At 40.0% G+C, this 26,441-nt stretch overlaps 1 protein-coding gene across 1 annotated transcript in view; it reads left to right on the forward strand.

The window, feature by feature from the left end:
- Window positions 1–26,441, forward strand: part of DOCK5 (dedicator of cytokinesis 5) — a 239,930-nt gene that overhangs the window by 67,685 nt on the left and 145,804 nt on the right. The window contains exon 5 of the mRNA XM_049770834.1: window positions 25,528–25,583. Within this exon, the coding sequence (XP_049626791.1) occupies window positions 25,528–25,583 (56 nt within the window). The remainder of the gene's footprint in view (window positions 1–25,527; window positions 25,584–26,441) is intronic.

Raw genomic sequence — 26,441 nt, forward strand, 5'->3', positions numbered from 1 at the left:
AGATGGGCCATTCATATTTCTGATGTTTCTTTTTTGTTTGTTTTTGAGTCTAGTGTTTCTTTTATCAAAAGTTCCTTATGTGTCTTCTCCATTGTGATCCAACAAGCTATTGTGGGTAAACCAATAGATTTTTAAACCAACTGGTTTTGGTAAGACCCAGCTAAGAATTGGTATAAGGAGAAAATCCTAGAGAAAGGCAGCACACAGTGAGCTGTTACTCTCGTTGGCTTGTATCTTGAGCGAGGTTAAAGTAAGCCTCTGCTTTGTTATTAATAAAATGAGTGACTTAGGGATACCTAAAAGCATATAAGAAGACTTATTTTAGAGATTTTAGTGCCCCATTTTATTCACCCATGGATACAAATGATTCAGTAAAAATAGAAAATATTATAAGAGAAATTTTGTAGAATAGAGACTAAAATAGGGAATAGACAGTCTATCCCTTAATATTTAACTAAGGTCAGAAGCATGTTTTGGTTTTGTTTGGATTTTTGGGCCACCCTCAGTGGTGCTCAGGTCTTACTCTTGACTCTGTGCTCTAAGGTCATACCTGTTAATACTTGGGAAACAATATGGTGCTGGGGATCAAACTGGCATCTGCACATGCAAGGCTACCTTAACCCCTGTACTATCTTGCTGGCCCCTCAGATTAATGTTTTAGTGTGCCTTTAATAACCTATTTTGTTTCTGACAAGAGTCTTCAGAGGTGTTACAATCAAAATAAAAGTGTCATATCTCAAAGATCTCATGGTATGGGATAAAGGTCTCCCTGGAGTTCAGAGGACAGAGGTGGGAATTAGAGGTGTTGAAGTCCAGCTGTCAACTTTTCTGTTGGCTAAGTTCAGTCCCTGCTTAGGCACTGGGTTATCAATGCCAGAATCTCAATAGCTTGAATATTTGACTCAATTATTACCACCTACATGTGCCTCTATCAGGGTGAGCTTTTCTCAACTTGCCCTTACCCTTTCACACAAACTTGCCAGGCCTTTTCTATTCTGCTATGCAAGCATTCTCCCCATTTAAACCATTTCACCCATTTCGCCCAGAACCTCTTTTTCACAGCTGACTTTTCTAAGTCAGTCTAGCATTACAGAATTGTCTGTTCTTCCTGAGCTTTGCCCAGAAATACTGACCCTTCTCCCTAGACAACTCTCTGGGAGGAGTCGCTCAGGTAGGGACTTGCATTACTACAATTAAAAAGCCAATGGATTCTGTGTTGCTGGAGCTCTCTCTACATTTGAATCAGTCCCCTCTTCATTTGTGCTGTTTTTCACTTGTGCTTTTTGTGACAAGGACATGTATATTGAGCCCATGGCTCTTGGCAGACATTCTCCAAAGGGTCCATGCAGCTGTTATTTGTGCTTTTGCCAGTACTGAATGCTATCACTTGCACTAGGCATCACTTCCATCTTGTCACTGACAATCTAGTTTTATCTCTGACAGACTCCTTGTGCCCTTTTGCCTGGGGACTCAAATGCAGCCCAGCAATTGATGTTCCAACATTGTAGTCTCATTCCCATGAGGAGTGTGAGGCAGAGCCTCAGTGACCCCAGCTGAAGGGCTATGAGGAGCAACACCGAAGTTCCTAATTCAGTAACATTCCCAAGGCATGAACTCTCTCCCTGCTCCTCTCAGCATCCCTTTGAGAAGTGTAGCTGAAAAGAAAAGAGCAGCCTGCACAGAAATGCTGGGAATCCTCTAAGTTAGACATGCATGCTATTTCTCCCCTTCAGTTACTGTCCTGGCCCTGTCAGGTTTTAGATAGAAAATCCTTTGGAATAGGGTTGGTGCTTCTGTAGTTAACTATTGAACAATGCTGGGGTTTGAATCACTAATTTCTTAGTTAAAACTCCATTCTACCAGAAATTCAGAATTAATTTTTAGGGCTGGAGAGATGGTACAATGGGTAAGGTAGGTGCTTTCTCTGTACGTGCTCAACCTGGATTTGATCCCTGGCTCTCTGAGGACCCTCGGGAGTGACCCTTGAGTGTAGAACCAGGACTAACCTTGAGCACTGCTGAGTAAGACCCCAGAACAAAACCAAAAATAACTATCTCCCCCACCCTGCCAGGCTACTTATATCCTACTCTTGAGCAGGATCCTTATTAATAAACATACATGTGTATTTTGTGTGCATGTACATGTGTGTATTTATAAACATGTCAAGACAAGACATTTTTGTTTTGGGTTCACACATGGTATAACTCAGGGGCTACTCTTAGCATAGAACTCAATTTTGCTCCTGGTAGTGCTCAGGGATCAGTGTGGTGCTGGGTATCAAACCCAGGCCTTGCATACAAAGCACATCACTATATCTTGAACCTTTCTCTGCCCCCCCAACTTTAAAATATCATAGATTTAAAAAAATTGTTTACATATTTATGGAGAGAGATGCCACATAGAATTGAATGTGCATGGAAAGTCACATCAGCCTTCTTGCAGCCTGAAAAGTCCAGATGATTTTACAGGTGAATTCTATCAAACACTCAGAGAAGACTTACTACCATTGATCCACAGGCTCTTCCAATCCATTGAAAAGACCCTCCCAACTCCTTTTATGAGGCTAATATCACACTCATTCCCAAAGATGGCAAAGACACCACCAAGACAGAAAACTACAGACCAATCTCACTAATGAACATAGATGCAAAAATTCTCAACAAAATTTTAGCAAACTGAATCCAGCACTACATCAGAAAGATTATACACCATGACCAGTGGGTTTCATCCCAGGGATGCAAGGCTGGTTCAACATACGTAAATCAATCAACATCATACACCACATCAACAACAAGAAAAACAAAAACCACATGATCATATCAATTGATGCAGAGAAGGCGTTTGACAAAATTTAGCTCCCATTCATGTTGAAAACACTTAGCAAAATAGGGTTAGAAGGAACCTTCCTCAAGATAGTTACAACTATCTATGAAAAGCCCACAGCCAACATTATCCTCAATGGCGAAAAATTGAAAGCATCTCCCCTAAGGAACTAGGAAAGGCTGTCCACTCTCACCATTCTTATTCAATATAATCCTAGCAATAGCAATCCGACAAGAGAAGGGAATCAAAGGAATCCAAATTGGGAAAGAGAAACTCAAACTATCCCTTTTTGCAGATGATATGATGATATACATTGAAAACCCTAAAGAGTCCACGGTAAAACTCCTAGAAACAATTAACCAATACAGCAAAGTGTCTGGCTACAAAGTGAATACACACAAGACAGTAGCATTTCTCTGTACAAATAATGAAGTAGAGGAGAGAGAGATTAAGAATTCAACTCCATTTAAAATAGTAACAAAAAACATTAAGTACCTAGGAATCAACCTTACAAGGGAAGTGAAGTGAAAGACTTATACCAGGGAAACTTCAAAACACTTCAGAAAGAAATTGAAGAGGACCTAAGGAAATGGAAGAACATCCCATACTCATAGGTAGGTAGAATCAACATAGTCAAAATGACTATCCTACCCAAACTCCTATATATATTTAATGCAATCCCCATCCAAATTCAGACATCATTCTTTAAAGACTTAGAACAATCAATCATAAAATTCATCTGGAACAACAAAAGACCCAGGATAGCCAAACACATACTAAAATACAAGAACCTGGGTGGCATCTTGCTACCTAACTTGAAGCTATACTATAGAGCCATAGTGATCAAACAGCATGGTACTGGTACAAGGACAGAGCCTCAGACCAGTGGGTTAGAACAGAATTTCCAGACATAAGCCCCCAGATATACAGTGCACTAATATTTGACAAAAGAGCCAAGAACTTGAAATGGGACAAAGATAGTCTCTTCAACAAATGGTGTTGGTACTACTGGAGAACCACCTGTAAGAAATTAAAAATTGACCCATACCTCACCCCATATACAAAAGTCAACTCAAAATGGATTAAAGACCTTGAAATCAGACCCTATTCTATAAAGTTTATTGAAAAAAAATAGGCAGAACACTCGAAGACCTATATATCAAAAAAGTCTTTGATGATAGATTGCCAATGGCAAGAACTTTAACATCAAACATAAATAAATGAGACTACACCAAACTAAAAATCTTCTGCATGGCAAAAGAAACCATACTTAACACAAGAAGACAGTTAACTGAATGTGAAAAAAAAATCTTTGCACTCAACATGTCAGATAAAGGGCTGATATCCAGAATATACAAAGCACTTAGAAAGATGAGCTCCACAAAACCAAATAAAACCATAGAAAAATGGGTAGATGAAATGAATAGACACTTCTCCGAAGAAGATCGAAAGATGGCCAACAAACACATGAAAACATGTTCACCTTCACTCATCATTAGGGAAATTCAAATCAAGACAACAATGAGGTACCACCTTACACCAGTGAGGATGGCTCACATCAAAAATAATGGGAACAATCTATGTTGGCGAGGATGCGGTATGAAAGGCACTCTCATCCACTGCTGGTGGGAATGCCCCCTAGTCCAACCCCTATGGAGAACAGTCTGGAGAGTGCTCAAGGAACTCAGAATCGAGCTGCCATTTGACCCAGCAATTGCTCTCCTAGGTATCTACCCCCAAGTCGGAAGGACATTCATCCCAAAATATGTGTGCACCCCACTATTTATCACAGCACTCAGCATAATAGCCAAGTCTTGGAACCAACCTCAATGCCCAACAACAGATGAGTGGATCATTAAGATATGGTATCTATACACAATGGAACACTACATGGCAGTAAGAAATGATTCAATCACAGACTTTGCAGCAACGTGGATGGACCTAGAACATATTATGTTAAACGAAGTAACCCAGAAGATAAAATATAAATACAGAATGGTAGCACTATTCTGAAGCACCTAGAAACTACACCATATATACAAATAATATTCAAAGATCAAATAACAGGATTAAACAGGGTAGAAACTCCAAACACTGTAACATTACACATATTCTGGGGAGTAGTGCCCAAAACACATGAAAGAGGAACAACATATACTCTCGATTACACATTATACCATAAAGAAATCAGCAACAGCGGAAACAGCAGCGTAGAGAGAACAGGTATGTAATCATCCTGTTACTACAAAGGCCCATAATAATCTCTTAGGGATCTTATACAAGATTACAGGTAAAGAATACCATGGGAATCACTGAATCCAACAGAAGTACTTCAAAATAATATGCTTTCTTGGATACAAAGGGTGGACAACCTAAGGTGGCACCTCAGAGCTAAGCTACACGAGATACCATACCCAGGTTGCGGTATAAAATTGCCTCGATAAAACACTTTAACATACCCTTTTTCTCTAGGTTATAACTTCTTTTAGGACCTGAAGCATGTGACCAGCCAGACCGCCGAAGCAGCAACTGTGACCTACAGACTTATATACTACAGGGCCTACTCATCGAACTTACTCAAGCAAAATAGCATGCCACACTCTTCTCTCCTCTCTTCTCACCACTTCTTCTTCTTTTTTCTTTCTCTTTTTCTAGTTAATCTTATTTTCTCTTTTCTTCTTTTCTGCCCCTTCCATATACTTTCCCCTTTCCCCCTTCTAGGAATCCGGCTATTCGTTCACCCCTCAATCCCATCCAGATTTTCCATCTTATTAAAACTCTTCACCCTCAGTTCTTAATCTATTAGGCATCAAGACTGACCTATCCCAACGAACCAGTACCCAGCACCCAAGCAAAGGGACACCCACTCAAACCCACACCTCGTCCCCGGCCAGAAAAGACAACCAACACCCCTGCTGACTCATGCTGTGTGGTCCTCCCTACCAACCCTTCCTAATGTTGACTATTGCTGGATACTGGACTTAGCCCTAAAAGGACTCCCAATGCAAGAACTCTACCCAAGACTCCCCTGCTGCAAATCTTTTACCAATCTCAAGAAGGGCAGGGTATGCGATGAAAAGGCGCCTGGGAACCCACACCCCACAAGAAAATCTCAAAAGACAATGGGGAAGCCCATACTTCCATCATAAGTATAGGACCGGGATAACACTACCTCTTTATTTTTTCTTTCAGTTCTCTATTTTTTATTTCAGTTTTCTAAACCATTTTTCTTTATCCATATGTGAGCAAATATATTTTTATTTCTATTCTTATCTTTTTTGGGTGTTTGACTTGTTTCTCTGCTCTTCTTTTTCCTCCCCCAAATACACCAGCAATATAATGAAGCACCATTTCTTCCTGAAAAGGCACACTAAAAAAGGGGAAATCTCACACATATAAACAAGCTCTTATCTACTAGGGATAAGAACTCATACTTACTTACAATACAGGGGAATCTCCCACCTTGAAAATATGTCATGTGGACCCATCTTAGACTCCAGGAGATTAGACACCGACCGTCCAGCCTTGAACCCGGAATCCCAGACATAGAAATGACACAGTTCTGCACAACAGCTACAGGAATCAAATCCCATCTGGGGCATCCTGAATACTGCTCAAACACCAACATGTGCCAGCTCTATGTGATATCCTGACAACGAGGAAATTAGGAACAAATGGACATAAGAACAGGGTATCCTACCTCACCAACTAACGACAAGACAAAATCAGAAGACTTGTCACACTTTGAGCTGTGCAAAAGCCAAGAACTTGATTTACAGATGACTGGGCAGTATGTAATCTGGTATCAGCAAGAAAGCCCTAGTCTAGAGTTTGTGCTATGACCTGCACAACAACCATGATCTCTAATTCCAGAGACCTGACTGAGATAATTGCAACAGAATGGGTCCTCTGGAAACATAACAAAAGGCGATATCCCAGGCTCCACCCGAGATTCAACTCAAGGGCCAAGATTACCAACCACAGAAGACAGATTAAAATGACATTGAGGAAACAGAACTTCTAAAATCACGAAGAAAGACTTCATCGTAAGTTCTACTTTTTGACCTGTGCAGAGACTGAGATCTCTAGATATAGAGGTCTAATTTTATCATCCAGATCGAAGCAGAAGTCTTCCATACAACACAAAAACACCAAGGGGAGAGTAAATGAACTTGAAAGGAGTCTATAGACAATCCCATGACAATATATTCCAAGGGTGGAGAAACCCTGTATCTCTTAGGCCAAGGGGATTCCCTTTTCGAATGACCCCAATTTTTACTGTGCCTATGCAGGAGGGGAATAAAGGAGGGGGCGGAGAGATAGCATGGAGGTAAGGCATTTGCCTTTCATGCAGAAGGTAATCGGTTCGAATTCCGGTGTCCCATTTGGACCCATGTGCCTGCCAGGAGCAATTTCTGAGCATTGAGCCAGGAGCAATTTCTGAACACTGCCGGGTGTTCAGAACCGCACACAAACCCCCCCCCCCAAAAAAAAAACAACCAATAAGCACAAAATAATCTTTTTTTTTCTTATCTAGTTTTTTTTTTTGGATTTCTTTGTTTTGGTGTAGATATTTAAGTAGTTATCCACTTTTTTTTATTTATATATTTACTTTTTCTTTCTTCTTTTCTTCCTTTTTGTGCTCTGTCATATTTCTTATCTCAGGGCCATTGCAATTATGTGATGCATATCTTTATTGTGCAGTGCTCACTGGATATCTTATTTGATACTTCATTTTGAACTGTTGTGGTTCTTTTTTACCCTTCATCTCTCAAACTGAGGATGAGAGCCTCTAGAAGGACTCTGCCCACTGTTGGCATAGTTGATTTTTACCCCATTTTATTACTTTTCCTCAAACAAAACCACATAACTCAAACTATCTAGTCCCGCCTCCCAATTAGAGGGAGAAGTAATGGAGATACCATGACCAAACAGTTATAAGATCACTAAGTAATAAATTAGACACAGAGGGGGCCACTCAATCTAGAAGCCCCTGGGGTGAGGGTGGAGGATAGGGGAGGCAGGATGGGAACGGAGGTGGAGGGAGGACAATTCGGTGATGGGAATTCCCCTGATTCAGTGTTAACATGTACCTGGAATATTACTGTGAACGATATGTAAGCCACTATGATTCAAATAAAAATTATATTAAAAAAATAAAGTTAATGTCTTGGTTCCTCACTCACAGACTTGTGCCCTCTTTTACTTCTTTTGCAAACAAGTTCTGATAGTACCTGTATATGAAAAACCTACAGCAAATTCATTTCTTCTCAGATCACTTTATACTGTGTCATATAATTCAGATGTCTTGTTCTACTTTTATTTTTGTATACTTCGTTTATGAGCCATACTCAGTGCTTTTCAGGGCTTACTCCTGGCTCTGTACTCAGGGATCACTCTTGGTGGGGACTAAATGGAATGTGGGGGATTGAATCCCAGTACTATCACTCTTGGTCCTTACTTGGTGCGTGTGTGTGTATGGTGTAAATTTATAGGAAAACATGCCAAGTATTAGTGAGCATTTTTTCCCTTTTGCTCTTGATTCACTGTGACTTTGGAAACAAAATGACTGAGTGAGTGAATGATAGAGCAAGAGGGACCGGAGAAGTGGCGGTAGCCAAGGAAGGACCACGGTTCGATTCCCCGGTGTCCCATATGGTTCCCCCCAAACCAGGGGCGATTTCTGAACGCTTATCCAGGAGTAACCCCTGAGCATCAAATGGGTGTGGCCCCCCCAAAAAATGAAAGAGCAAGTGATTGGGTGTGAGTGGATGAGTGTGTGTGTGTGTGTGTGTGTGTGTGTGTGTGTGTATGTGTGTGTGTGTCCCCTTCAAGGCAAGGTGATAGATGAGTTAGTAAATGAAAATGTGAGAGCCAGTGAGCGTGTTTATGTGCATGTGGTAAAAGTAGGGTGAGGGGATGAAGGTGCATTGTCTGTTGTTATTGTTGTTGTTGTTTTATCTGCATCCCCAGCTCAGATAGTAAGGCCCTGGTTAATTTGATCAGGCCTTTCCAATTCATGCTTTTGTTTCTCCTTTTTTTGAAATGAAGGAGTTAGCTTTCCATAAACTCTGAGTTCTTTGGGAGTTCAGACAGCATCTGTTGTCTATTTAAAAGACATGGAGTTAAGATAATGAACCTGGAAGACTGATGTAATTCCCAAGGAGGTACAGAGAATAAAATTGTCTTCCTGTACTTAATTTCTTCCATTTCTGCCTTGGAACTTACTTGTTAAAACCACAGCATGTGCACCTTTTTGGACAGAAAACATCCTGGATGCCAAAAGCTCTGAAAGGCAGTAGGTGTAACTGCTACCAGACAAGCATTCAGTAGCCGAGCCACCTCTTGGTCCTGTGATGGGTATGTCACAGTGGTTTCTGTGCACCAACTTCAAGAGAGAAAGCAGGCACCTCTCTGAGGGATAGTCCCTAGGGAGTGGAGGGCCAAATACAACATTGAAAATCAACAGGTTTACTCTACCCACAGAGGATAGGACCTTTGACCTTGGCCTCATTAAGTGCTTTACCCTGAGTTCTAGCTGTTCAGTGGCTCAGAAAGGAGAAACAACAAAATTGATAGCACCTAATGCTTCTCTGGGATATGTTCCCACCTGCGCCCTCCCTATAAACAGAAGTTCCCTTACCGAGTGGCTCTTGCTTAATTCCTGGGAGGTCAGAAATAATTTGTAGGGGCTGGATTGGTGGCCTAGGACGGACAGCGGTTTGATCCCCCAGCATCCCATATGGTCTGCCAAGCCAGTGCCGATTTCTGAGCGCATAGCCAGGAGTAACCCCTGAGCGTCACAGGGTGTGCCCCCCCCCAAAAAAAAGAAGAAATGATTTGTGATTGTACAGTGTGAATATAATTTCACTGGTAAATGTTTACAATGGTAAGTTTATGTTAGGTATATTTTACCAAAATACAAAATTGTGTACTGATAGAGGGAGAGGAAATTCATTTTGCACTGAATGCAAAAAGGGGACAGGTTTTTACAAAATATTCTGTAATTTACACAGATGCCATTGGTTAAAAAAAAATCTTCAAAAGGCTCAGACTTAATTGTTTTAGGAGTCTTTAATATATCCATAACCTTTCCATTTTATGCCCATCTCCAAGCATTACTATTAGAGCTCCTTTTTTATTTAATGAGTTGTTTATGAGTCTCTTTCCTTCCTCCTTGAAGACAGTGTCTGGCACACAGGTATTTAACAAGTGGTGTTTTTTTTTGTTTTGTTTTGTTTTTTTGTCTAATAAGTCAATGATCGTGTTAGCACTGGGTTTCCTCAGCTTCTCTCAACCTTCTCAGAGAGACTCTTCAGCCAGACTCTAACAAAGCTTCTTCCACTTAACACTAACCTCCTCCCTGGCATTCCTCAGAATACTGAGCGCTTTGCTTTACATGTGTTTTTATATGTATGTATTTCATATAGAATACTCCGATATTATGTGTCTTATACTCCTGACATTTGTCTCTTGAATGAATGAGTGAGTTTCTAATTTGTGCACCTCCCTGGGTTGTCCCCAGGGTGAAGACTCAAGTCTGAGAGCATTTAGGGGCCATGAAAGTGTGGGTCAGCTGAGATCCATTTTCTTTTCCTTTATTTGTTTTTTTTTTTTTTTTTGGGTGGTGGTGGGGGGGCTGAACCCAATGGTGCTCAGGGCTTATTCATGGCTGTCTACTTAGGGGTTACTCCTGGCAAGGCTTAGGAAACATTATAAGGTGTAAGGATTGAACCAAGGTGTTCTGTGTGCATGTATCCTGTTAGGTTGGTCTCCAATCTGTGACTGAATCTTTGAAAAGACTTTTGGAACTTTGGAAAATTATTTCTTTCAGTAATAGTTGCTGAATATAAAGTAGTTAAGATGACTTTCTAAATAATTATTAAAGTAATTATTAAATAATAATTGAGCAATGTCATTAGTTTTACATTATTGTGTTACCTTGAGATACTTTGTAATAGTCACTGATATTAAAATCTTTTGCATGGTTTTAAAAAGTAGTAGCGAAGGGTGGAAGAGATAGTACAGCAGGTAGGAGTTTGCCTTGCACTCAACAAACCTGAATTTGATCCTCAGCATCCCATATGGTTTCCCCAAACCAGGAGTAATTCCTGAGGGCAGAGCTAGAAGTAACCCCTAAGCACTGGGTGTCTCCCCAACCCCTACCCCATATGCAATAAAGTGTATTCATGTTAGATATATATAATTTAGTGAGTTTCTGTAAATGAATAAACAAATGTACCTAATTATCTTTATCAAGCTACAGAATCTTTCCCTCATCCTGAAGAATTTGTGTCTGCCTAGTCCACATAATTTTTAATTACACCTGAGTTAGATTACCTTGGATGGATGGGACTGATCTTCCACTTTTCTGTAAATGAAAGAATGCATGTCTCTATTTGGAATCTTCTTGGCATTATTCTTATCCTAGGTTCATCCACAATGTTCCACTTTAACAGTTTATTCCTTTTATCAAATAGCATTTCATTTTATAAATATATTATAGTTTGGTTGTCAGTATTCCTATTACTTACATTTTGATGGGTTCCAGTTTTGTTTATTGAAGATGAAGTTTATAGGGGCTGAAGAGATAGCACAGTGGTAGAGCGGTTTGCCTTGCATGTTGTTGACCCAGGACGAACCTGGGTTGGATCCCCAGCATCCCATATGATCCCCTGAGCCTGCTAGGAGCGATTTCTGAGCACAGAACCAGAAGTAACCCCTGATTGCCGCCAAGTATAGCCCCCCCCCCCCAAAAAAAAAAACCAATAAAAAACAAGCAAAAGATGAAGCTTACAGGACTGAAGTGATAGTACTGGCATGGGAGGCCATAAGGGGTACAGCGCAAGAGCCCCAGGATACCCCGATGTGCCAAGTCTGAGCCTGTGTGGAAAGTGACCATGGGTGAGCACCCATGAATGACTAGAGGACTGTCCACTGAAATCAAGGGGTCTGGGGGCACATAGGAGATCAAGACGGCACCAGGGCATCAAAGTAGTGTGTGCTCAACACTACTGAGCTTCTTTTACTTGCTCTAAGTGGTGATGAAGAACTCAGGTCTTCAGTGTGGAGCAGTTAGTAAATGCCAGGAGGACCAGAGGCAGGTTTCAGAAGAGGCCAGTGAGTTGAAATAGTGCAGGCGGCCAGGCATCTGCCCTGCATGTGGGCGGCTCACGTTCAGACCTCCAGTACCACACAGAGTACTCTGAGGGAGGAATGACAGGGCTCACTCCTGAGGAAAGTTAGGAACAACCCCTGAGCAGTGCTAGATGTGATCTAAATCATCCCCCAAAATAAAAAAAATGACGTCAGATATGGTTGAGTCCTCGGTTCTAGCTGGTAACAATGTGCCATTCTAGATCCCGCAGGAAGAAGAGCTGCCATTTAGGCAGCACAGTGAGCACATAGTGTCACTGCCTGCTTGACTGGCTTTGGGAGGATCAAAGGAAGCCTTCTGTGTGGGGGAGAGCTCACTGGTCCACTCAGATGCAGACTGGCCAGGGAGTTCTCTCTGCTGGTAAACACTCTTAGGAGCTACCTCTCTGTACTGAGCTGTTAGCTAGGGGCGGGTGGAGCTCGACTCGGGATTTGCTCTCCTGCTGTTACTAAGGAGCATGTGAGCAATATGAATTAAACTAGCACTGAGAGAACAGCTGTGAGGGGTTACCAAAATGTCACCTACCAGCAACCCTGACTCCTTTTTTCTGCTCCATAGTTTCTGGCTTCCTGTTCCATAGCCACAGGTGAAGTCTGTGAGGTTGGGCTGCTAGATTGCAGACAGATGCCCAGCATGCTGTAGAAATTTCACTGTAATTGTGACTTGCTGCTCTGAGATCTGGTTTCTTTTGGGGGGCATCTCTGTCCTCAGTCCTCTGGGAACTTTGCTTTCTGTCAGGATCTTGGGTCGTTTCCTGTGAAGCATGCCAGATGGTCAGCCACATTGTTACTCTCCAGTCTTCCCGGCTGTACCTCTGGAAGATTTAATCTTTTGTTCTGTTTTTGTTTTGGCAATATCCAATGGTACTCGGTGCTTGGGGTCATTCTCTTCCTGAACACTGGGTAGTCTCAATCAAATCTGGCCTCGGGCACACAAACCATGAACTTTTTTCCCATTGAGCTATTTCTTCTGCCCTGGAAGCATTGTGTGTGTGTGTGTGTGTGTGTGTGTGTGTGTGTGTGTGTGTGTGTGTGTCTGTGTGTGTGTGTGTGTGTGTCTGTGTGTGTGTGTGTGTCTGTGTCTGTGTGTGTATCTGTGTGTGTGTGTCTGTCTGTGTCTGTGTCTGTACGTGTGTGTGTGTGTGTGTCTGTATGTGTGTCTGTGTCTGTGTGTTGGCAGCAGCCCAGGAGGCATTTGGGATTCTGGGAATAGAATGTTACCTGGCTTCTCTCTGGGGAGAATTCAACTGTGCAACCACCCAAAGAAGATGCCGAAGAAATCTCTCCATGATACTCACTGCAATGAGACTGATATAAGAGAACCTCAACAAAGGTGAAGTGTGAACTAATGTTTGGGGAAAAAAATCCAAACCATAAAGCTGACAAATCTAGTAGCTAAATTTAACAATAAATTCAAAAGGCCCAATAAAAGAATAGAAGCAGAAAAATAAGCCAGTGATCCAGAAGAGAAACCATCCAAAAAGAATAGAAAGAAGAAATATTTGAAACAGTGAAGAAAGGAAAGAACTTGTAGAGGAAGACATCATCTAAAGGAATAAAATGGGCATCATACGGGTTTCCAGAACCAGGTGAGGGAAAAGGCAGAATTCTTATTGAAGTAATAGCCAAGTACTTCCCCAAACTTAGAAAGGAGTTAAGAAACCTAGATTCAGAAAGTTCAGCATTCCAAATAATAGAAACCAAATTAGAGGCACACTTGAAGAACCATTATTAAGAGGCTAAAAATCAGAGTTGTATAGGCACCAAAAAAGAAAAAAAAAAAAGGCAAAGTATCACATGAAATGGAAAGCCCATTATAGATGACCAGCCTGTCTCCAGGTGAACTGTGACATGACGTAGTCAAAATGCTGAATGGAAAATTCATCCTCTGAGACATTTGATCAAACCAGAGTTTGCCTAGATTGACTTTCTGCAGAATGGGTCATGCTGTCCTAATTCTTATTTTGCTGAATAATTTTGCATTGTGTCCCAGTTATATTTATATATTTTCTTCTGAGTGTCTGTTTCTATTTTATTCCTCTGAAAGATGTTCTTTTCTTGTGTATTTTCAGATTTTAATTCATTTCATTCACACTGGAAGTCTGTCTTTGGGTAAAGCGCATATTTCTTCTTAGTTCTTTTTTCTCTCTTGTACATGGTACAAGTACATGGTAGTCATATAGAGGTCAGTAAAACACTGAAGTATAAGTTATCTACAGAATTGATAATAAGCTTTCTATTAACTTTATTTCCTAGCTTTTTGATAACAAACATTTTGCTTATCTTTTTATTTCTTTTTCCCTCTCTTTTTATTTCTTAATTTTAATTTAATTTATTTTTGGAACGACACCTGGCAATCCTTAGGGGGTACTCTTGGCTCCAAACTCAGGAATTATTCCTGGCAATGCTCAGGGGATCATGTGGGATGCTAAGGATTGAACCCAGGTCAGCTGTGTGCAAGGCAAGCACAACCCACTGTATGATTGCTTCAGGCTCCCCTTTATATTTTTAATTATCTCAAAATCTGGCCTGTCTTTCTTTTTGCTCCACTGACTTCAAATATTTTGAAATTTTTATTTTTGTCTATAGTTTGTTCAGTATATAGTTGTTCTATAAGATTGCTAATGTACCATGAACATATAATTGAATTAATATGCAATTAAAATTCAAATCCGTATAGTAATAATAATAGTATTAGAATATGACACCTCTCTACTCTGTATTTCACAACTTGGTCTCCTCTTTGATTCTCATCACTCAATAGCCACACTGATCTTCCAGAAGCATTCCCAACTAGTTCCCTTTTAACTTTTTTCTGGTTTTTATTCCTGATTCTTATTTCTGATCTTCAGTCTTCACTTACATAGTTGTTTGTTTCCATTAAATTATGTACTCTTATGTGCCCAGGTTAGTGTCTCTGTAACAATATAATGAAAATGAAGAAAGAAATAAAACTTGAATAAACATTCATGAAAAGTATGCATTTTTAATTGTCTTGAGTGATTAGTGGCAAGTCACACGTATGTTTAATTTCTAAGAAATTACCCATAATATAAGAAGAACTCTGTATTCTTTCCAACACTCATTGTCAGCCATTTTAATTTCAGCTATTCTAGTAAATGTATCAAAATACCTTGAATTTCCTTTTTTTTTTTTTTTTGGTTTTTGGTTTTTGGGTCACACCTGGCAGTGCTCAGGGGTTACTCCTGGCTGTCTGCTCAGAAATAGCTCCTGGCAGGCACAGGGGACCATATGGGACACCGGGATTCGAACCAACCACCTTTGATCCAGGATCAGCTGCTTGCAAGACAAACGCCCCTGTGCTATCTATCCAGGCCCTGAATTTCCTTTTCAATAGCTTTTACAATTGAGTAGAATTCCCCTAATTGACATTCTACAGGCCTTTTCTTTTCTTTCTTTTTTTTTTTATGTCCACCCCCTTTTCCCTCCCTCTTTCTCTCTTCTTTTCTCCATTTCCCTCCATTTCTTTTCCTAACCCACCAGAGTTCAGGGCTTATTCTAGGGTCTGAACGCTGGAAACTGGATCTAACTTACTCTTGGGTCTGAACTCCTGGTGGGTCTCAGGACCACATGGGGTGCTGGGGATTAGCCATATTTAAAGCAAACACCCTACCCTGTTGAATTGTCTCTCCAGCCCCAGTTTCACAGGTTCTAGAAATGCTATTGCTTAGATGTAGTTCTATAAGCTTTTGCCCCTTTGTCAGTCCTCCTCTTCTCCCAGCCCTTGTCAACATAATTTCTGTTTACTGTCACATTAACTTCACCTTGTCTAGATCAGGCTTACTAGGATTTATCAGCTGTGTTTTATTTTATTTTCAGCAGTGTCAGAAGAAATTTTTGTAGTTTTGGAAGTTAGAAATGTTCATAGTTAAGGAAGTCACAGATGTTCATAGTGTGGGAAGTCAGATCGCTTCTAATGATGAAGAGCAGTTGTTGCATCCTAAACTCCTTGGTTCTGATTCAGCTTTCAATTCCATGAAGGTCATTGGGAAGGGGAGTCTCTAGGAGAGTCAGTGTAGATAATCATGCCTCCCTCAACCACCTTTTGGTTTCTTTGTTTGGGCCATACCTAGGAGTGCTTTGGGGCTACTCCCAGCTCTGTGTGTGTGGGAAGGAGGTTTTGTGAATTGTACCACGTCTAGGTAAATAGTCTAAAAATTACAACTTCTATGTTCTTCCTGTGCATATAACTGCTTTACACATAATGTACTTCTTTTAGACATTTTTTTATTGGGGACCACAATTGGTGGTGGCCAGGGCTTATTCCTGGCTCTGTTCTTAGCGATTATTCCTGGTGGGGATTGGGGATCGTTTGGTGCTGGTGATTGAACATGGTGGGCTGCATACTCATTGTACTGGCAATATTAACAAGTTTTCCCTATACAAGATGATCACATTGGTGTCAAGTGGGTATGAAGTAGGAGGGAAATTAATATAGGGACTTACCTACAGGAGATATTCAAAAACTTAATATAAAATATTTGTTTATGAGATTAAATTATGTATTTTCTTTTTCTTAGTTATTTTTTAAAATATTCTTTTAATTTTTATTTATTTTTAGTTAAGCACCATGGTTACAAAGTTTTTCATACTACAGTTATTTTTTCACAGATAAAGCTGTCCAAGATTGATTACAATCATACAGTGTACAACAACCTTCACCAGTGCACATTTCTTACCACCAATATCAACAGTTTCCCTCTCATCCTCCCAGAGGCCTTCTTTCCTTCCAGGAGATCTAGAACCAAGTATGGAAGATGTTGGGGCATGGGGAGGAGTAATGTGGAACTAGAAAACAAAGAGGTATAGCGGAATCTTCCTGAATTTTTTCAAACTACAAATTTTCTATTTCAACTTTGAAAAAATAATTCCAAATATCCTCCCTCTTCCTTGGTTGGTATATCACCAGGAGACAAGGAAGGGATGGACAAGCAAGCATCAGAGAAAATACTCGAATGTATATTTTGAAAAATACACTTTCGAGAAGTCTGAGAGATAGCACAGCAGTACGGTGTTTGCCTTGCATGTGGCCAACCAGGGATGGACTGGGATACAATTCCCTGTATTCTATATGGTCCCTCGAGCCTCTCAGGAGCAATTTCTGAGCGCAGAGCCAGGAGTAACCCCTGAGTACCACTGGATGTGGCTCAAACCCCTCCCACAAAAAGAAAATATTTTCTTTACAATAAATAGGGTCTGAAAGCATAATGAGGATGCCTATATATTGGGATTTTAAGGAAGAAGTTAAAGCTTTTACTTTTAAAGCCTTATCAATCTTTATTGTGAGGGATGCTTATAGTGTTTACAAGGGGGAAACAGGATTGAAACTGGAAAAATTAGTGGTGAGAAATAAACACTAGTGAAGGGGTGAGTGTTGAACATTGTATGGCTGAAACTCAACTACTATCAACTTTTTAACTCTTTCACAGGAACTTAAAAATAGAAAAGAACTATCTGAAATGTTGTTTTATTTTTCAATACAAATATTTGTGTGTATGTATATGTGTGTATGAACATCTATATTTGTCATGCTTTAATGTGGTAAGATGTTAAGATTGCCTTCTCATTATTTTTTTCATTTTTCCAAAGGATTAGAGGCAGGGTATGATTCTAGCATAGTACCTGCTAATCGACGTGGGTTTTTTTCCCAGTTTTCTAGCAGAATATAAACTATATATTGCTAATATCTTGATAGTATCTCAGATAATACAAAAGATTCTATTTTCTCTTATTCCCTGGCAGGTTGGTTCAGAGGATACACCCTCCAAAATAAATCTAAAAAGGTATGACATATTATTCAGTTTATTTTTGATATTTCTGCTAGTTTTTGTGGTGTTGTCTGATCTCATCTGTGCAGTACATCTGTATCTTATCTTTAAGCCTCTTTGGCCTTTCCTTTTTAAAGGCTGTTCTTTAGATTTGAAGGGAAATCATATGACTTCAGTGTTCAGATGACATGGCACAAGCTCTATGTTCTGCCAACCAGTTCAAGAGATGGACTCCGCAGCTTCTTCTCATAGGCCCTCAAACCCAGCAAAGTAGCAGCCTACCAGTAGTGCTGTAGTGCTATAGTGAGCTGGCTTTTTGTTTTTATTTTTGTTTTTGGGCTATACCTGGCAGTGCTCAGAGGTTACTCCTGCTCTCCACTAGGAATCACTCATGGTAGTGCTTGGGGGGGACGATATGGAATGCCGGAGACTGAAGACAGGCCCTTGCTTAGAAAATGCTCTACCAGCTATACTATCTCTCCAGCCCCTCGTGAGCTGTTTTATGGGTGAAGACATATTTCATCTTTTATCCTTTGGTTTCTGTTTGGATATTCATTCTCTTAAAATGCTACTTAAGTTTTATTTTTACCTGTAGAACAATTTCTTAGTAAGGGCTTCATTTAGCTCATCAATATAAGCCAAAGTTGTAGATTCAAAATTAATCTCATAACTTCTTGTAGTACAATGTGATCAATAACTGCATTATAACTAATATTTTGCACTAATATTAGTGCATTATAACTAATATAATAACTAATATTTTCAGTCAAACATCCTGTTTTTTGGGGGGATCACACCTAGCAGTGCTCAGGGGTTATTCCTGGTTCTACACTCAGGGGTCGTTCCTGAGGGGCTCTTGGGACCAAAATGCCCTGCCCATTGTGATATTGCATTATAAACCAATATTTTGTTTGTTTGTTTTGAGACCATTGTAATTACAGTTGTATTTCAGGTGTTTAGGGATAGTGAATTAGGGCCCTTCCCACCACCAATGTTGACCTCTTTCTACCATAGTTCTCCATATGCATCCTATACCTCCACCTCTAACTCCCAGTGTAACAGGTCCATTTTGTGTTTAGCTTGTTATGGTTTGTATAACCCAATTTTTTTAATGTTTGTAGTTTGCAGAGTTTTTCTAATACAGTTTTTTCAGATAGTCAATGTCTGACACCTGTCCCACTACCAGTGTGACTTAGCTGGCACAAAATAATTGATTTTATATTTCTTTTTTTTTTATTTTTCTTTTTTGTTTTTGGGTCACACCTGGCAGTGCTCAGGGGTTACTCCTGGCTCTATGCTCAGAAATAGCCCCTGACAGGCACAGGGGACCATATCGGATGCCGGGATTCGAACCACCATCCTTCTGCATGAAAGGCAAACACCTTACCTCCATGCTATCTCTCCGACCCTGATTTTATATTTCTTGTTACAACATATATCTCACAATGGTATTACTAAAGTCAGTGAGAATTTACTGAGCTCTTAGGTATTAGATGAGTATAACCAAAATTTTCAAATTCAAAAAAAAATTCAGTAGTAGAAAAGAATGGAATACTGTAGCAAATATTGCTTCATAGAATATATATAAATCTTTATTAAAGCACCATGATTACAAGCATGTTTGTAGTTGGGTTTTAGTCAGAAACAGAATACCCCCCCCTTCACCAGTATTTGCGACAGGCATTCAACTTCTCTCATTCTTTAACATTGTCATGCTAGTTGTTAGAATTTTATTTTAGATATATATTTTTCTTTTTTTTCTATGTGTTTAAATTTTTATTTTATGAATAATGAGTAGTAAGTTGCTGTGAAAATCTTATCTCAGCATGGGAAGAGCTTGAAAACTATTGACCCTAGCAGATTCTTTATACCAGTGTCAAAGCCAGTAGTCATCAAGCTAACTAAGATCTATTAATTATGTTAATACCCCCTTCAGCTTATTTTAGGTTAGATCAGCACTTTTGTTGGGCAATATAGCAGTCAGCACTTTCCTTTGGAAGAACAGCAAACTAGTGAATTAGGCAAGGGATGATAAAAGCTTTTTAGAATTTATCAAAAGTGAATATCTTTCAGGAGTGCTCTGGGTTCTGGAAAAAACACCTTTCTGCTTAATATACAGATTATTAAGAATAGGAATGTCTGGGCCAGAGAGTGGACTGATGCAGACCTATATGCAATTTCAGCAGCATATGGACCCCTGAGAATCAAGCTAGGGGTACCATCCGAACACCACAGGGTGTAAACTAAATAATAAAAAAAATCAGGACTGTCCCCATCAAACTTTCAATATTGTTGACTCTTCAGTACTTGTACATGTATGTGTGTGTACAACACAACATATACTTTGTTGGAGATTTAAAGGAGTGTTTGTTTTTTGGTTTTCTTTTTGGACTACACATGGCTGTGTTCAGGGCTTATTCCTGACAGGTGAGGAGAACCATATGGGGTGCTGGGGATTGAATCAGGGTCAGCTGCATGCAAGGTAAATATCCTATACTCCTGTACAATAGCTCTGACCTAAGAGTGTTTTTTCTTTGGATACAAATAAATACTTAAAATTGTGTCCTTTCATTCCTCCCCAAACATGATGCTGAGTTTTTTTTACCCATAGTTTTATTTTAGTGTAGATGATCTCATTTCTAGTTTTATTATTTTTATTTAGTCTGTCGTAGGGCGTGAGAGACAGTACAGCAGGGAGAATGCTTATATCAATTGAACTACATCGCTAGTTCTAGAATTTTACTGATTTTAAAATTCTGCATTTCTTTTTTTCTTTTTTCTTTTTTTTTTGTTTTTGTTTTTGTTTTTGTGTTTGTGTTTTTGGGTCAGACCCCCAGAAGCGCTCAGGGGTTACTTCTGGCTCTATGCTCAGAAATCATCCCTAGCAGACTCGGGGGACCATATGGGATGCCGGGATTCAAACCACCGACCTTCTGCATGCAAAACAAATGCCTTACTTCCATGCTATCTCTCCGGCCCCTGTATTTCTTTTTTTTTCTTTTTTTTTCTTTTTTTATTTAAACACCTTGATTACATATATGATTTTGTTTGAGTTTCAGTCATGTAAAGAACACCACCCATCACCAGTGCAACATTCCCATCACCAATGTCCCAAGTCTCCCTCCTCCCTTTTTTAAAACATTTATTTATTTTTGTTTTGGGGCCACTCCCGGAGACACACCTCCCTGCTTTCTTTCTTTTTCAACTACAAGTCTTCCACAGTTATATTTAAGGTACTTAAATTTGGGCCATCACCACCACCAGTGTTGTTGTCCTCTCTCCAATCCTGTTTCCAGCATGCATTCCATACCTCCCCCTTCACCCCCTGGACTGCCCGTGTAACAGGTCCCCTTTGTATTTGGCTTTTGGAGTTGGGTATCTTGATTCTGTTGTCATTGACTTTGGGTTTGGTATTTAGGTCTGATCAGTTTTTATTTCCACTCAATGTTCATGCTGCTGTTTGCTCCTGGTACCATCCACTTTTTTCCCCCCTCAATTTATGAGGCAGAACAAGATGATTCAAGTTCTGTATGAAAAAAAAAAAAAAAGCTGAAAGAAGCCTATGTAGAAGCTATAATATAACTTTAAGAGAAGAAAGAAAAAGAAAAAAATTAAGCTAAAGCAATGACAAATAAACACAACAAAAACCAACAACAAGAAAAAAAATAGTATAAAAAAGGACTGTACATTTACTTTTGATTTTTTTATGTTGTGCTTTTTATGCCTTTTGTTATTGCCCTTTATGTGGAGACTGGACTGAACGTGTGCTTGATTGTGACATTTGCACATTGAACTTTAATGCTTGCAGGGGCCCATATGTTTTAGTTGAGATGCTTGACCACACTGGGTTTTACTCCAGAGATACTATGCCAGGATTCCCAAAGCCATCTGAACCATGCACGCTGCACGTGAGTGATAGCTGGTGTTGAGTTTTCCTCCTTGCTTTTGCAAGGCCTGGGATTTTTGCCACTGAACCATCCCAGGCCCCTAATTATTGACTTCAAGATTTTGAGTTGAATTATCTTTCTTTTGATGAGACCCAGAAAAAATAGAAGGAATCATAATCAGTTGTCAGGAATTATGCTCAACTTTGGAAACCCTTTCATTAAGATAGCCAGCCTATTTGAAATGATCATGAATGTTATTTTCTTATGTTTGGCAGGCTTTTGTGGAAGACTACTTGAAAGAAAGGCCTATTATTTTAATGGAAATTTTTGGTTTCATTTAAAAGTAGACCTAGGCATTTGGAGGGCTAATAAAATGAGCAAGTGGCTTACGAATTGCTGAAGCCAAGAGCTTCAGAGAAACTGATTATTGATCTTGGCCAAATTGTGGAAGTATGCTTAGCAGCAATATCTTGAAAATAATTTTTTTACTAAATTGAGTGGGCTGCACTGAGAAAGAAAAAGCAAATTTGACGTAGTAGTAGTAGTAGTAGTAGTAGTAGTAGTAGTAGTAGTAGTAGTAGTAGTAGTAGCAGTAAAAGTAAAAGAAGTAGTAGAAGTAATATTTGGTTTTGAGGCCACAACACAGTGATATTCAGGGGTTACTCCTGGTTTTGTGCTCAGGAATTACTCCTGGAATGGTTCAGGGGACCATATAGGATGCTGGGGATCAAATCTAAGCTGGCAGTGTGCAAGACACATGCCCTGCCCTTTGTTACTGCTCTTGCCCAAATTTGACACATTTTATTATTACTATTATTGGTTTTGGGGCCATACCCCACAGCGATTAGGGGTTACTCCTAGCTTTGCACTGAAAAATTGCTCCTGGCAGGCTGGAGGACTCTATGGAATACTGGGAATTGAAGCCAGGTTGGCCACATACAAGGCAAATACCTACCCACGGTGCTATTGCCCCAGCCCCATGACATATTTTAAATGAAAAATATATAACCCAGTTTTATACTTGTTTCCTCTGTATAAAATAGGAAACATTGTACAAGCATCACTCTTAATGGCTACCATTAAATGTGTGGTATCATAGAGTCATTTGATTCCAACAGATTACACAGTGGTAATGCAGCAAAATTACTTTTATTTTAATATGAAAATCAACATTTTGGTCCACCAGTATCAATTCTTTGCTTCATTATCTTGGCTTCATTACAAAACAAGTCACTATTGGTGATCCTGAATAATTGTCTCAGATTTTTCCTGGTTGGTAAGAAGCCAGTCAAGTCGTTAGGGTTGTGAATGTATGCAAATTTTAATCAGCCCGATACCTGCTTGATGTGGAAAATCATCTGCAAGATAATTTTGGGACTAGCTTTGTGGCATCTTATTTTAACCTCCAAATACATATTTCTTTTCTCTCTCTCTCTCTCTCTCTCTCTCTCTCTCTCTCTCTCTCTCTCTCTCTCTCTCTCTCTCTCTCTCTCTCTCTCCTCTCTCTCCTCTCTCTCCTCTCTCTCCTCTCTCTCCTCTCTCTCCTCTCTCTCCTCTCTCTCCTCTCTCTCTCCTCTCTCTCTCTCGTCACACCTGGTGGCACTCAGGGATTAGTTACTCCTGTCTCTGCATTCTGAAGTCACTCCTGGCAGGATTCTGGGGACATATGGGATGCAAGGAATCGAACTACCATCCTGTGCTGGTATTGCTGGTGTACTCTCACTCTAGCTCCCAAATATATTTCTTTATAACAGTGCCAGATTGTACATGGATAAGGCATTTATCCTTATACTTGCATGCAGCCAATCTGGGTTGATCCTAGTACTTCTCAGGAGTGGTCTTTGAGCACAGATCAAGGATTAAAGCCTGAGCATCGCTCAGTATGGTCCAAAAACAGACCAAAACCAAAAAAAATGCCTTTTTATTTATTTTTTTTGGGGGGGCCACACCCAGTGACGCTCAGGGGTTACTCCTGGCTATGTGCTCAGAAGTCGCTCCTGGCTTGGGGGACCATATGGGACACTGGGGGATCAAACCTCGGTCTGTCCAAGGCTAGCGCAGGCAAGGCAGGCACCTTACCTCTAGCGCCACCGCCTTTTTATTTTTGACTCAAGCAGTGATAGAACTTTTGTCTTCAACAATGCTGGAAACAATTTAGTCTATTTTCTTGCCATTTCTTTGTTTGTTTAGTCTATTGTTTTTAAGCCACACCTGTGCTTAGTGTTTACTCTGGTTTTGACCTTAGGGATCACTCCTAGCAAGGGGACCAGTCTGATTCAACCATGTTTTCTACCAGCAATGCTGTATCTCCAAGTCCTGTTTCTTGTTTTATTGTCAAGGAATTAAAAGGAAGAAAGAGGGGCTTGGTGAGACACATATAGTAGACACAGTAGCACAAGACCAGCCTTTGTCTCAAAGGATTAAGAATCACTGGCTTCTACCTTTCTTCCTCCCTCCCTCCTTCCCTCCCTCCTACCATCCCTCCCTCCCTCCTTCCATCCCTCCCTCCTTCCATCCCTCCCTCCCTCCCTCCCTCCCTCCCTCTCTTCTTCCTTCTCTCCCTCCTTACATTACCCTTCACTTCTTTCTTCTTTCTCTCCTTCCATCCCACCTTCCTTTGTTCCCTCTCTCCCCTCTCTTTCACACCTTCCCCTCTGCTTCCACATTCAGGAATCACTTCTAGGGGAGCTCAGGGGACCATATATGTTGCCAGAGCTGTTACTGTACTATCTCTGACCTCCCTACACACGTCTTTGACCCAGTACCCTCCAGACAGTGGGATATTTATCATCCACATATTGTCAAAAATGTTTAACACGAAGGGGCCACATGATCACATTAACCTTTGCAGGTACAGGTGCAAGCCAGTGGAGCTCAGTAAATAGGTTATCTGTGACTTCTGGTCTTGTGTGCAAAGTTTATATAAAACAAAAATGTATTACCAAAAAAAATGTATTACCTATTCTAAAGCCAGTGATTTGTTTTTATTGGGGCCACATCCATTGGTGCTCAGGGGTAACTCCTAATTCTACACTCAAAAATTCCTCCTGGCAGGCTTGGAAATGGGATACTGGTGATCAAACCAGGTCTGCCACATGCAAAACTAATACCCTACCCGCTGTGCTATTGCTCTAGTGCACTTCTTTGCTTATTAATGAGTGTATTACACAGTTAGAATCTCACATTTGGAAATTCAGGAAACTATATCCAAGATTTCTTCCTGTTGGCTAAATCTGATCTATTCTCTTTCTACTAAGTGGTTTCTTCTTTTTCTTTTAGCTTTTCTGGACCATAATTTCCCATTTACAATGCCACAATAACTGATGTAGAGTTGCCTCTTAGGGATATAGAGTGGAGAACAGTTTGAAACTGGGAAGTGCTAAAAATAACCAGATAACTAGTAGTAATTGATTTGGGGCACATTTGGTTTAAGTGGAAGGGCTGAGAGGAATTGCTTAGCAAATCACTATAATTTTATGGGGCACTAAGTACACAGCCCTCCATCTACTAATTATGTGAAACCCATTTAGGGAAGTGTCTTGTGGCAAATATCTGGAGAGGATTTAGGAGCTCACTACTAAACTCCTAATAATAATTGCAGCTCTTAAGAGAGCCAGACATGCTTCCTGTTTACTTGCAGAACATTTCACCTATCCCACTGCGATCCCTTATCTGTATATTTTTCTCAATTTCAGCCATGCTTTCATGAGGGTAGTATGGCAATATAATTGTTGTCCTGCAAGCTAGATGGCAAAATTTTTATTTTCTAAGTTTACTTTTTCATCCACAATCATCCCCCCATCAGAAAAAAAAATTGTTGTTTAGTTTATAAAGAGATTTTATGACCATGTAACCTAAACTTTTCTTTGTAGGGCATTTTCCCTGAATCCTATATCCACTTGAAAGAGGCGACTGTGGAAGACACAGGGTGAGTTCTAATTTAGGAAGACTCTTAAAAGATGTTGAGTATTATTGAAGAAGACCTTCTGTCTTTTAGCATTTTTTTTACATCATTAAATCATTTCACATGATAAAGGAAGAAAAATTCTTTGGGGCTGTAATTTCTTCTTTTGTCTTCTCTTTCTATCCTGGCACCCTTCCCAGAAATGGTAATAGTAATAATGGTAGAGAATGGTAATGGTAATGGTAGAGAAATAGATTGAATGGTAGAGAAATGCATTGAATGCATTGCAAGTGTTAACCTTCCTGGTCTTACATCACTTGCTCACGTGTGTGTGTGTGTGTGTGTGTGTGTGTGTGTGTGTGTGTGTGTGTGTGTAGCACTTGACATTGTTTTGTTAGTGTGTGTGTGTGGAGTGTGTAGAGCACTTGATATTGTTTTACTAATTAGAACCCAAGACACTTTACTTTGGGAATTTTAGGATAGAGATAGCAAGTTGACCCTGTAGTCTTAATATTGGACAGATTCAAGTATCTACAAGGCATGTTAGGTTTTTCACATCACAAATGGAGGAGGATGGAACTGCCTTACTTTGCTCACAAGCTCAATGTAAAGTTATGAAATGTCTGATTATGATATGCAGATAATTTTATAAACTTTATATTATTATCTGCCTTGCCATTTGTTCTGGGAAGTACAGTTTCTCTGACAGCTAAGATGGGTGACACTAGCCTGCAGCAGGAGGGGCAAGTGCTGAGTTGAGGAGCCTGAAGCCTGGTAAGCAGTAATAGTGAATAGTGAAGTAGGAAGGGGATCCCAGAATGTTCTTGTGATTAGTGCGGACCACAGAGTCCCAAAGTTCTCAAACTAGAGACAGACTCAGAG

This window comes from Suncus etruscus, chromosome 3 (genome assembly GCF_024139225.1).
Source record: "Suncus etruscus isolate mSunEtr1 chromosome 3, mSunEtr1.pri.cur, whole genome shotgun sequence".
NCBI classification, from domain to species: Eukaryota; Metazoa; Chordata; class Mammalia; order Eulipotyphla; family Soricidae; genus Suncus; species Suncus etruscus.